General features: G+C 42.7%; 1 protein-coding gene across 2 annotated transcripts in view; it reads left to right on the forward strand.

The window, feature by feature from the left end:
* Positions 1-13,536, forward strand: part of CLPX (caseinolytic mitochondrial matrix peptidase chaperone subunit X) — a 1,745,917-nt gene that overhangs the window by 843,677 nt on the left and 888,704 nt on the right. Inside the window, exon 6 of one of the 2 annotated variants that reach the window (XM_044078662.1) lies at positions 11,825-11,866. The exons of the other annotated variant lie outside the window; for it this stretch is intronic. Within the exon in view, the coding sequence (XP_043934597.1) occupies positions 11,825-11,866 (42 nt within the window). The remainder of the gene's footprint in view (positions 1-11,824; positions 11,867-13,536) is intronic. 2 annotated transcript variants of the gene reach the window in all.

Genomic DNA, 13,536 nt, shown 5'->3' on the forward strand with positions numbered 1-13,536 from the left:
CTCAGAAACAAGTTACGTCCCTCATTGATATGGGGGCTATTCAACCAGTACCAGAACAGGAAAAAGGACAAGGTTTTTATTCAAGACTGTTCCAGGTACCCAGGAAAGATGATGCCTGGCATCCAGTACTGGACTTATAGTTTTTGAACACGTTCCTGGACATTCCAAAATTCAGAATGCTGACTTTGCAACAGCTACTGCCTATGCTGGGCAGGAACGCTTGGTTAGTGACTCTAGACGTAAAAGAGGCATACCTGCATATCCCAATAAGGGAATCGTGCAGAAGATACCTCCACTTCAAGGCATGTTTTATGCATTACCAATTCTCTGCACTGCCCTTTGGCTTATCTACTGCGCCCAGGGTCTTTACAAAGTGCCTGGCACCAGTAATTGCATTTTGCAGACAAAGAAGCATACAAATTTATCCTTACCTGGACAACTGTCTCATTCAAGCAGAGAACAAGGACATTCTTCTTCAACATCTGGCATTTGTAAAAAGGCTTCTAACATGCCTAGGGTACACAATAAACGAAAAGAAATCACAACTGGTACCCTCTCAAGAAATTACATTCCTGGGTGCAAGCTTGAATACAACTGCCCTTACGCCAGACAAACAAAGGCAACTGACTATATACTTCAAAACAGATGGCAACAAAAACCCGTTATCTGCAAGACAAATTCTGCAGGCTTTGGGGTTCATGGCATCCTGCATTCTTCTAATTCCATATGCAAGACTGCATATGAGGAAACTTCAATGGTACCTAAAAAGTTTATGGAGTCAGTATTGTCACAGTCTGTAAACAGTGATTCCTCTCATTCCCGGCCTACAACAGGAGTTTCTTTGATGGGCAGAGACATGTCACCCAAACAAGAGATTGTCATTCACTCTACCCCCTGCCACCCAAACCCTAACTACAGACGCATCAGACTATGCTTGGGGGGCCCACCTGGCTGGGAGATGCATTCCGGGCATATGGAGCCCAAAACAAATGCATCTGCATATCAACCAGAAAGTGATGCTAGCTGTTCAGAATGCCCTGACAGCCTTCAAGGACTTACTTCATCCAGGACAACTACTGATAAAGCTGGACAACACCACGGTTATGTGGTACATAGACAAGCAGGGGGGTACACATTCCTACCCCCTTTGCAGACTAGCCATGGCATTGTGGAACACAGCCTTGACTTACCAAGTACATCTTCAAGCTCAGTTCCTGCCAGGAAGACAAAATACTCTGGCAGACGACCTAAGCAGAAATCCTATGGACACGCACGAGTGGAAACTGGCTCCACAAATCTTCAGCGTGGTAACACAGAAATGGGGGAGCCCAGACATAGATCTATTTGCCTCTCCCCAAAATTTTCAACTGGACAAATTCTGAACAAGGACTTATCACAGACAAGCATGGAAAGTGGATGCCATATCCTTCAGCTGGAAAAACCTATCAGTCTATGCTTTTCCCCCACTGCCTCTTCTCTCCAAGGTCTTGCTAAAGGTCAGACAGGAAAAACTAAAAATGATCCTAATTGCTCCAGAATGGTCTCGCCAGCACTAGTACCCATTTCTAAGGAATATGTCTCAACTCCCTCCTTGGTACTTGCCTCACGTACCTCATCTACGGTCTCAGCAGAACAATCAAATTCTGCACACTCAGCTCCAAACTCTGAACCTTGCAGCATGGCTGATCATGTAGTTATTCAAACAACACCTCTCAGTAAATCTGTGATGGATGTCATTATGGAAGCCAGAAGGCCTAGTACTAGAAAATCTTATGCTGATAAATGGAAGAGATTCTGTGGTTGGAACCAAGCACATGGAACGGACACAGCAAAACTAAATATCCCTCAGGTTTTACAATGCTTGACTGAGATGCTTGACAAGGGCCTATCTTTTTCTTCAATAAAAATCTATGCCTCTGCCATCTCGGCTCATTATAACACGAAGCCTCCCATCTTCTCTCATCCTCTGCTAAAACAGTATATTAGTGGGGCCAAAAATTTAAGGCCTCCCAGAAGATCACCATCTCCTGCATGAGACCTCAATTTTGTGCTGGAAAAACTCACCCTGCCTCTTTTTGAACCAGTAGCTACTGCAGATATAAAGTTTTTGTCTTGGAAAAGAGCTTTCCTTTTGGCAATTACTTCAGCAAGAAGGGTTTCAGAACTACAGGCTCTCATGGCTGTGGAGCCTTTTATTGCATTTTACCTGGACAGGGTGTCACTCAGGACCAATCCTTCCTTTATGCCTAAGGTGGTATCCAGTGTGGCTCTTAACCAAACTATTCACCTGCCAACATTTTACCCAAGTCCGCAGAACAAGGGGGAGCAGATTCTGCATTCATTGGACATACACAGACAAGTAAGATTCTACTTAAACAGGACCAAATCTCTAAGAAAGTCTGAGCAACTACTGGTGGCATTTGCTTCAGGATCAGAGGGGAAGGCTATATCAAAGCAGACTATTTCTAAGTGGATAAGCCACTACATTCGTTTCTGCTACTTGCATCATGGTAAACCTGTGCCTAAGGGAATCAGGTCACATTCCACCAAGGCTGCTTCTACCTCAGCAGCCTTTCTCAGAGGAGTTCCAACCAAAGACATTCTAGAAGCTGCTACTTGGAGCTCTGTTCATACCTTCACAAAGCATTATCATTTGCCTCTCTTCTCTAAATCCAGAGCAGGCTTTGCCACTGCAGTTCTGCAGGGTCGTATAGCCGCTCCTAATGGTATTTAGATCCATCCTCCCATCCATAGCTTTGGGATTCTACCCAAATGTAATGACTGCAACAGTGAAACACGAAGAACATATTACAGTTGTGTACACTTACCATACATGTAGATGTTCGACTGTTGCAGTCTGGGTTACCCACCCACCATCCCCCTTTTCTATAACTTCTCTTTCCTTCACTATATTCTAAAGCCTTTGTGGTGCATTTGCTTTTAGATGAAGGTAAAGTTTATGTTGCTAAAAGTGCAGTTACATATATTACTGTTTATTTATATATATATATATATATATATATATATATATATATATATTTGCTCCCTATTTGGGGGGCACCTGACATCTGGGGCAAGAAAAACTGAATAAAATGGCATCAGCTGCATGTTTTATACCCCTGATGACCTGACGTCATGGAAGAGGAGATGGCAACCGCCGCAAGATCCAAGACTTTGTTATTCAGGCCGACTGAGGGCAACCTGCCAGCAGATTACCCAAATGTAATGACTGCAACAGTGAATACAATCAAAATCTACATTTATGGTAAGTGTACACAACTGTACTTTTTGATTGCACCAGACGGGCCACGCCAACACTGGTACCCCCTCTTGCGCAGTGTGTCACTGTTGGCCCCATGGCACCTGCCGCAGACTCCTACCCTATTGTCTCAGCAGGAGAACCAGATTCTGCACCCTCACTTTCAAACACTGAACCTAGCAGCCTGGCTAATTACCTAATCTCTCCTTTACCATCCCTCAGTAAACCAGTGATGGATATCATTTTAGAGGCAAGGAGGCCTAGTACTAGAAAATTTTATGCTGAAAAATGGGAAAGATTCTGTGCCTGGAACCAATCTCAAGGGATCAGCAAAGCAGTTCCCAATTTACCTCAGATTTTACAATACTTAACTGAGATGCTTCACAAGGGGCCTGTCTTTCTTCTCCATCAAAATCCACACCTCAGCCATTTCAGGTCATTATAACACAGAACCTCCCCTCTTCTTTCATCCACTGCTCAAGCAGTTCCTCAGAGGGGCCAAAAATATCTGACCACCCAGGAGAGCTCCAACTCTAGCCTGGGACCCTAAGTTTGTCTTGGAAAAACTCACTCTTCCTCCTTTCGAGCCAGCTGCTAATGCAGACTTAAAATTCCTTTCTTGGAAAACAGCTTTCCTTTTAGCAATCACTTCAGCAAGAAGGGTGTCTGAATTACATACTCTTATGGCAGTGGAGCCTTTCATCATCTTTCATGCAGACAGGGTGTCCCTCGGGACCAATCTTTCCTTCATTCCCAAGGTGGTATCCAGTGTGGCCTTTAATCAGTCCATTCATTTGCCAACCTTCTTTCCTAATCTACAGAACAAAGGGGAATGGATACTGCACTCTTTAGATGTGCACAGACAACTTAGATTCTACTTGGACAGGACTAAACCTCAAAGGAAATCTGAACAACTGCTGGTGGCATTTGCTGCAGGGGCAGAGGGAAAGTCTATTTCAAAGCAAACTATTTCCAAATGGATAGGCCATTGCATTCATTTCTACTACAAGCACCATGGAAAACCTATCCCACAGGGGATCAGACCCCACTCGACCAGGGCTGCATCTACCTCCATAGCCTTTTTCAGAGGCGTCCCTACCAGGCACATCCTAGAAGCTGCTACCTGGAGTTCTGTACATACTTTCACCAAGCATTACCACCTGCCAATTTTCTCTAAATTCAGAGCTGGCTTTGCCACTGCAGTCTTGCAGGGCTTTATAGCTGGTCCTAATACTATCTAAATTCCTCCTCCCATCCTTAGCTTTAGAAATCTACCCAAATGTGATGACTGCAACTGTGAAATACGAAGAACATAATACAGTTGTGTACACTTACCATAAATGTAGATGTTCGAGTGTATTCACTGTTGCAGTCCTGGTTACCCTCCCTCCAGCCCCCTGTCTTCTTTTGGCTATAGCTCTACTCTCCGTTACTATGCTTAAAAGCTTTTTGGTGTATTTGCTTTTTTGTTGGAGATATAACCTTGTATTTTTATATATTTAACTGCTTCCCATTGGTAGGGCACCTGACATCTGGGGCAAGAAAAAACTGATGTTATGGCATCGGCTGCATGTTTTATACCCCTGACGACCTGATGTCATGGAAGTAGAGACAGCAACTGATTCAGGACCCAAGACTTTGTTAATGAGGCCGACTGAGGGCTACTTCAAGCAGATGACCCAAATGTGATGACTGCAACAGTGAATACACTCGAACATCTACATTTATGGTAAGTGTACACAACTGTACTGTCTCTTACTAATTCTACCACCCCTCTCATCAGCTTTGGGAATCCTCCCACTAGTGATGACTGCAGCAGTGAAACACGAAGAACATAGTACAGTTGTGTACATTTACCATAAATGTAGATGTTCGAGTGTATTCACTGTTGCAGTCCTGGTTTCCCACCCTCCTTCCCCCTTATATCTTCTTTTTTTAGGGAGACATAAGTTTCTGACAGTGGCTTTTAGCCATCAGGACCACTTTACGGTATTTACTTGGGCCTCTGACTGGTTAGGGCAAGAAAAACTGATGTAATGGTGTTGGCTGCCTTTCTTTATAGCACTGACTGCCTGACGTCAGGCAACAAGTGACAGTAGCCGATGCAGAAAAACATTGACTCTACTATTCGGGCCGGCCGACTGCTACCACAGCAGGGATAACTCACAGGTGATGACTGCAACAGTGATTACACTTGAACATCTACATTTATGGTAAGTGTACACAACTGTACTTTCCAAGCCTGGAATTTTTGTTGCATGTTACTAGGAAAATGGAAAGTCAGTGTCCTTATCTTTTTGTTTTCCCTCTTTGCAGCTGTTGTGCGTTCATTGTAATGCTTACTGCTTTGTGTATTATTTGGTTACTGAGGAGTTACATTAAGACTCTCTTTTTGGAAGCACTGAATGTGGCACTAGATAGTGTTTTATTTAAATGGTTCTCAGTGACATTCCAGAAATGGCAGACAGACATTCTTCTCATGCAGCATGTGAGTGCTTCATAAATGTTTGCCTGATATTGGTAAAGCCCAAGTTTTGTGAATATTACTGTGAAGTTGTTTACCTGACAAAAACCTGATGTTCTTCGTGTTTCACTGTTGCAGTCATTACATTTGGGTAATCTGCTGGCAGGTTGCCCTCAGTCAACCTGAATTCCGAAGTCTTGGGTCCTGCGTCATTTGCTGTCTCCTCTTCCATGACGTCAGGGGTATAAAACAAGCAGCCAACGCCATTTTCTTTTGTCTTTCTTGCCACGTGGTGCCCGAAGCAGAAGCATTTTGCATGTGCCGGTCGGCCGACTCCTGAAATATTCGAGTTTGAGTTTCAGAACCGAAGTCTTCACTAAAGCTAAGTACCCCATTGGGGAAACATTTTTCTTGCTCCATACCGATGTCAGAAAAAGTTAATAATTGTATTACTTGTGGGAAGCAAATACCTCATAAGGATTTCCATTTAAACTGTATTCCTTGCCTAGGCCCTGATCACAACGTGCCTGGCTGTCGGTTTTGTGCTAGATTTAACCAACGGACTATTAAGCGTTGATATATTTTTGCCTCAAAGTATTTTGGAAACAGATTTAACTACCCAGAAGTGTCGTCGGATAGCAATTCGACTACCGGAGTACATAAAAAGCACAAAAAAAGGACAGAGTGAGACAGTCGAGGTCCAAAACCGATGACGACGTTTCTCCTAAGCCAGTTGCCGGTTCACTGGTACTCAATGAGGCGCTTTTGCAGCACCTGATACCTGCTACTTTTGAGTCGCAGGCCCCTACCGACACCCATGTGGAGTCAGGCATGCTGCGAGATACTCAAAGTATCCTACCCACAGATGTATCTCCCTCGGATGCGTCCGGAGCCGCTGAGCAGGCACCGGCTTCTGAGGGTGTATTCAGGCCTCAACATTTTTAGATCAAACCGACGACAGCTGCAAAACCAAAGACAAAAGCAACTTCTAAAACTAAAAAACTGACGCATGAGCCATATGCACAGGCCTCTATGCCTAAAAAAAACAGATGATCAAAATGGCTGAAGACCTTATTACCTTGATCAGGGGTTCCCATCACCCTCCAAATAAGAGGCCTAGGCAGGACACTGGTTATGAATCTTCAGATCAGGTTTCTGTTTCTTCTGATTCCTCTTCTGATCAGGAATTATCTATACCTCCCTATGAGGATTCTGATGCAGAGGAGTCTATACCATCTGCATCACCTCCTGAGGATTATTCATTTGGAGAAACCTTGCATACTTTGAGGGAGCATTTTCACTGGGAGAGTCAAGACTTCTCAGAATCAAAAAAAAAGAAGCTCAGGGATTTCCTTCTCCCTCAGCACAAGCCTTTAGCCATATACCCCCTGTTTTAGACATAGTGAATGATGTGTTTTCGGGCTCCCAGCAAGCCTGACAGATATTACAGGGTCCCTGACTCGCACAAATTTTTATTTAGAAACCCTGCTGCTGATCCTGAAATGATTTCACAGGGTCCAAAGGGAGTTAAAGCCTCAACAGCAAAAAATCCTACCCCCTCTGACAGAGATTCAAGGCACTGGATAGATGAGAAAAAAGGTTTACACATCTGCAACCTTGGCAATTAGGACCTTAAACTGCCAGTTTCATATGTACATGTTATGGGATTGCTGAAACAGAAAATGATGTTGATTTCTGAATGTGCAGAAAATAAAGAATTACAGGAATTATTGCATGCAGCTGAACAGGTTGGAAAGCATACTTGTGCAATGTGGTTTTGATTCCTTAGAGGCCTCCTGCAGGGCCGCAGTTACTGGATCTGTGATTAGGAGGCATGCCTGGTTAAAGGAACAAAATTTGCCTGATCATGTTAAAGCTAAATTACTAGATCCACCTTTACAGCAAGATACTCTGTTTGGTATTAAGGCAGAAGAGGTTTTAAAGAAAATGGAAGACAAAGCTAAGTCTATGCAACTGTAAAAGACTTCTTACAAGTGCAGCCACCAAGATTCAGTAGACACTGGCCTACAAAAAGTGGTCCTTTCTTGTGTCAGACAGTGCTCAAAGGGGCAAGTCTCGATGCCCTAAGGGTTCCACATATCAGGCGCAAGATTCATACAAGTCAAAGCAATGGGGCGCCTCTACCTCTAAATCTGGAGGAGATAGAGCGCAAACCTACAGAAAACAGTCCCAATGACTTCCCTCTGCCTTCACCAAGCACTTATCTTTTGGTAGCACCCCCTAGGGGGGAAAAATAACACTTTTTGCTCAAAACTGGCAGTTAATAACCTAGTTCAAGCGGTTGCTAAACATAGTATCACATGGATACAGATTCCATTTCCATACTCTGCCAATGGCATACAGTTGGCCAGATCTGCCAAAAAATCAATGGGCAGAGGCACAAAAACAGGTTACGTCCCTCATGGATATGGGGGCCATTTAGCCAGTACCAGAACAGGAAAAAGGACAAGGTTTTTACTCAAGACTGTTCTTGGTACCCAGAAAGGACAAGGCCTGGCGGCCAATACTAGATTGATCGATTTTGAACACATACCTGGACATTCCAAAATTAAAAATGCTGACTTTGCAGCAGCTTCTGCCCATGCTGGGCAAGAATGCTTGGCTGGTGACATTAGACCTAAAAGAGGCATACCTGTGTGTCCCAATAAAGCAGAAGATACCTCAGATTCAAGGCTGGCTTAATGCATTACCAATTCTCTGCCCTTTGGCTTATCTACTGCGCCCAGGGTCTTTACAAAGTACCTGGCACCAGTGATTGCATTTTGCAGACAAAGAAGTATACAAATATATCCTTCCTTAGATGACTGTCTCATTCAAGCAGAGAACAAGGACATTCTTCTTCAACACCTGGTGTTTGTGAAAAGGCTTCTAGCATGCCTAGGGTACACAATAAATGAAAAGAAATCACAAGTGGTACCCTCTCAAAAGATAACATTCCTAGGTGCAAGCTTGATTACAACTGCCCAGATGGCTTACCTCACACCAGACAAGCAAAGGCAACTGACTACGTACTTCAAACTGATGGCAACAAAAACCCAGTTATCTGCAAGACAAATTCTGCAGTCTTTGGGCTTCATGGCATCCTGCATCCTACTGATTCCATATGCAAGATTGCATATGAGGAAAATTCAGTGATACCCAAAAAGTTTATGGAGTCAACATTGTCACAGTCTGGAAACAATGATTCCTCTCATTCCCTGCCTACAACAGGAGTTTCTATGGTGGGCAAAGGCATGTCACCAAAACATGGGACGGCCATTCACTCTACCCCCTGCAAGCCAAACCTTAACAACAGATGCATCAAATTATGCTTGGGGGGCCCACTAAGCGGGAAGATGCATTCAGGGCATATGGACCCCAAAACAAATGCATCTACATATCAACCAGAAAGAGATGCTAGCTGTTCAACATGCCCTGACCGCCTTCAAGGACTTACTTCATCCAGGACAACTACTGATGAAGACGGACAACATCACGGTCATGTGGTACATAAACAAGCAGGGGGGCACGCACTCATACCCCCTTTGCAGATTAGCCATGGCACTGTGGGACACAGCTTTGACTTACCAAATACATCTTCAAGCTCAATTCCTGCCAGAAAAACAAAATACTCTGGCAGACGACTTAACAGAAACCTTATGGATCCTCACGAGTGGAAACTAGATCCACAAATCTTCAGCATGAGAACAAAGAAAAGGGGGAAGCCCAGACATAGATTTATTTGTCTCTCCTCAAAATTAGCAATTGAAAAAATTCTGCACAAGGACTTATCACAGACCAGCATGGAAAGTGGACGCCCTATCCTTCAGTTGGAAAAACCTATCAGTTTACGCCTTTCCTCCTCTGCCTCTTCTTCCCAAGTTCCTCCTAAAAGTCAGACAAGAGAAACCAAAGATGATACTAATTGCCCTGGACTGGCTCTGCCAATACTGGTACCCAATCCTAAAGAACTTGTCTCAATACCCAACTTGGACCTTACCTCAAAGACATCAACTATTGTCCCAGCAAAACAATCAGATCCCGCACAATCAACTACAGTCACTGAACCTGGCAGCATGGCTGATCATATAGTTGTACAAACAACACCTTTCAGTAAAGCTGTGATGGATGTCATTTTGGAAGCCAGAAGGTCTAGTACTAGAAAATCTTATGCTGATAAATGGAAGAGATTCTGTGCTTGGAATCAAGCACAAGGAACGTATACAGCAGAACCAAGTATTCCTCAGATATTACAATACTTGACTGAGATGCTTGACAAAAGCCTATCTTTCTCATCAATTAAAATCCATGCCTCTGCCATTTTAGGTCATTACAATACAGAGCCACCAATCTTTTCTCATCCTTTACCAAAGCAGTACCTTAGAGGAGCCAAAAATTTAAGGCCTCCTAGATCACCAATACCTGCATGGGACCTCAATTATGTGTTGGAAAAGCTCACCCTGCCTTCATTTGAACCAGCTGCTACTGCTGATATAAAGTTCTTTTCATGGAAAACAGCTCTGCTACTAGCAATTACTTCAGCAAGAAGAGTCCCAGAGCTACAGGCCCTCATGGCCGCGAAGCCGTTTATCATATTTTACCCATACAGGGTGTCTCTGAGGACAAATCCAACATTTATGCATAAGGTGGTTTCCAGTGTGGATCTTAACCAAACTATTCATCTGCCAACCTTTTATCCAAATCTGCAGAACAAGGGGGAGATAATTCTGCATTCCTTGGACGTACACAGACAGCTGAGATTCTACTTAAGCAGGACTAAAGCTCTAAGAAAAACTGAGCAATTGCTTGTGACATATGCTGCAGGATCAGAAGGAAAGGCTACTTCAAAGCAGACTATTACAAAGTGGATAAGCCACTGTTTTCGTTTCTGCTACTTACACCATGGTAAACCTGTGCCCAAGGGCATTAGGTCCCACTCCACCAGAGCTGCAGCTACTTCAGCAGCCTTTTTCAGAGGAGTACCAACCAAAGACATTCTAGAGGCTGCTACTTGGAGTTCTGTTCACACCTTTACAAAGCATTATCATTTGCCTCTCTACTCTTAAGTCCAGGGCAGGCTTTGCCACTGCAGTTCTGCAGGACCTTGTAGTCTCACCTAATGCTGTTTAACTCCAGCCTCCCAACCATAGCTTTGGGATTCTACCCAAATGTAATGACTGCAACAGTGAAACACGAAGAACGTAGTACAGTTGTGTACACTTACCATAAATGTAGATGTTCGAGTGTATTCACTGTTGCAGTCCAGGTTACCTGCCTGCCATTCCCCCTTTCATTCTGGAGTTTATCTTTCCTTCTCTGTCTTCTACAACATATGTGGTATATTTGCTTGTAGATGAAGGTAAAGTTTATATTTATGCATGTATATATCGTTTTTATACATACCTTACATACATACGTTTTTTTTATACCTTTTTGGGGGCACCTGATATCTGGGGCAAGAAAAACTAAAGAAAATGGTGCCGGCTGTTTGTATTTTTACCACTGACGACCTGACGTCATGGAAGAGGAGAAAGCAACCAACGCAGGACCCAAGACTTTGGAATTCAGGCTGACTGAGCACAACCTGCCAGCAGATTACCCAAATGTAATGACTGCAACAGTGAATACACTCGAACATCTACATTTATGGTAAGTGTACACAACTGTAGTTTATGCTGAGTGCATTCTTATAATTCTACTGTAACTTATTTTGTGCATTAGTGTAGACTGTAAATCTTCATGTGCAGTGTGTAACATGTTCTCCATCTGATCTGGAAGATTATGTAATGCACTATGAATCTGAAAATGCGTTCTCTTGCTGGGACTGCTTATTGCGGTTTAATCTCTAGATTTGTTTGAAAATCGAGTGGCCTGCTGTTCTAGCCACAATATTTCTAGCTTGTATATGTGGTGCTAGTGTGTTCTGCTTTTGGGCCAAAATATTTGACTACATGGTGAAGATATTCTTGAAACTCGTGTTACGGCAAGTAGATTTCCTTTATTTTTTAGAAGAGGACAGGAGGTGGGGTGCTTTTATGTTAGATTTAATTTTTGTTTAATGATTTATTTGTTATCTGTTTTCATCCTCTCTCTCTCTATAGAATTAGAAATAAGAAGACGGGAGGATGAGTACAGATTTACAAGTAAGTGGCTCTCCTCATGTCCTCATCTGTAGTGTACATTTTTTATTGAATTGTTTCAGGAGTTTCTATGAAAATTAAATCTGTTTCACTTCTAAGAAAGCCGTATTTAATTTTTTTATTTTCTTGTAATTTAAAGAAAACATACATTTCGAGATAATACAGTGTGTGTAATTGTGCACATTCAGTTACATTTATGGTTTGTAAGGATATTAGAGAGGGTGAGTGACTTGGTGGGCATGGATAATGACACAGAAAAACTTGCTTGTTACAGGTATGATACTCCTTCATTTAAGCTTTGCCCATCTAATTTTGCAGGGAACTGATTTTCATTTTTAGCACATCATTAGGAAAATCTGAGCTGAGAGCAAAAAAATGAAGACTTCTAGAACTGTTAGAGGCTGCTTTATCGTTTTACCTACATTGCTGAAATCTTCAACTTTTAATCTGTATTGCTGGGTTGAAAAAATATATACTTATATGAACCTCAGATACATGCTTCAATGGCAAATTAGCATGGTAGGTACTGTAATTGCTTGTGATATTTAGAATGTCTCATGGGATTTAGTCTGTCTTTGAGATAGCTGTTAGTCAATTACATTTTATTTTCTGTTGTTGAATATGTCCCTAGCCTTGAGCAGTATTTTACCCTCACTAAGGATGATACCACAATATAAACAAAAAATGATTGTGTTGAATAATTGGCTTAGTTTCTGGTGTCATTCTAAGGGGGATCCAGTTCTTGTCAGGCTGGGATGACTTGGTTGATAGACCAGACTGCTTTTCCAGAGATGGTATTCACCTTTCACCTATATGCTTTCCTTTGCTGGCTAAGGCACTTGCCTCCCCCATAGTGCCTTTTTTAGGCAAGGTCTGAAGAACAAAATTTCCAAAGTGAAAATATCACTCACAAATCAATCAAAGGTTATGCTGCTGAACGCTAGGAGCTTAAATCAGAAGCTGCACTCTCTGGAAGCACTCCTCACTCTGGAGGATGCTGACGTCTGTGCAGTAACAGAAACTTAGTTCAGGGTTTGCAAGGCTACAATGCCATCCACACTTTCAGACCACAAAATGAACATGTGAGAACCAAAGGAGCAAGAAGAATATCTGTTGTCATTAAAGATAAATACACCTTTAGACGGTTAGACAGGAAAACTCCATGAAGTTACTCCAAGTTCAGCTAACTGTGGGTAAGACCCCCCCTTCAAGTAATCGTTATCTATAGGCCCCCTTCAGTAATCCAAGATACCCACGCTGCTTATTTGGACCTACTTGAGTCAATCAGAGTACAACCAAACACTCTTGTCATGGACAGTTTTAACTGACCATCCATTGACTGGGAAACTTATACGAGTACCAGCATTCTCGCACAAAGGTTCATGGACTTTAACACTAATGCTCTGTAACAAATAGCATGCAACCCCACAAGATGCTCAAATATTCTCGACCTGGTCCTCACCAACATGGGTGTCCATTATACCACTACAAGTATAGGACCCTCACTGGTTATATCTGATCACAAATCAGGCACATTTGAAGTGGCTATAACACCTGAGCCCCTATTAGGTGAAATCAGGCTAAAAGATTTCACCAAAGCTAATTATGCCCTCCTAAGGGGTGGTATAAATAATTTCCAAGCTCCTTTTTCCACAGATGGCATTGACAACTAT

The sequence above is a fragment of the Protopterus annectens genome, chromosome 7.part1 (genome assembly GCF_019279795.1).
Source record: "Protopterus annectens isolate FY-2018-M chromosome 7.part1, PAN1.0, whole genome shotgun sequence".
Lineage (NCBI taxonomy): Eukaryota > Metazoa > Chordata > Ceratodontiformes > Protopteridae > Protopterus > Protopterus annectens.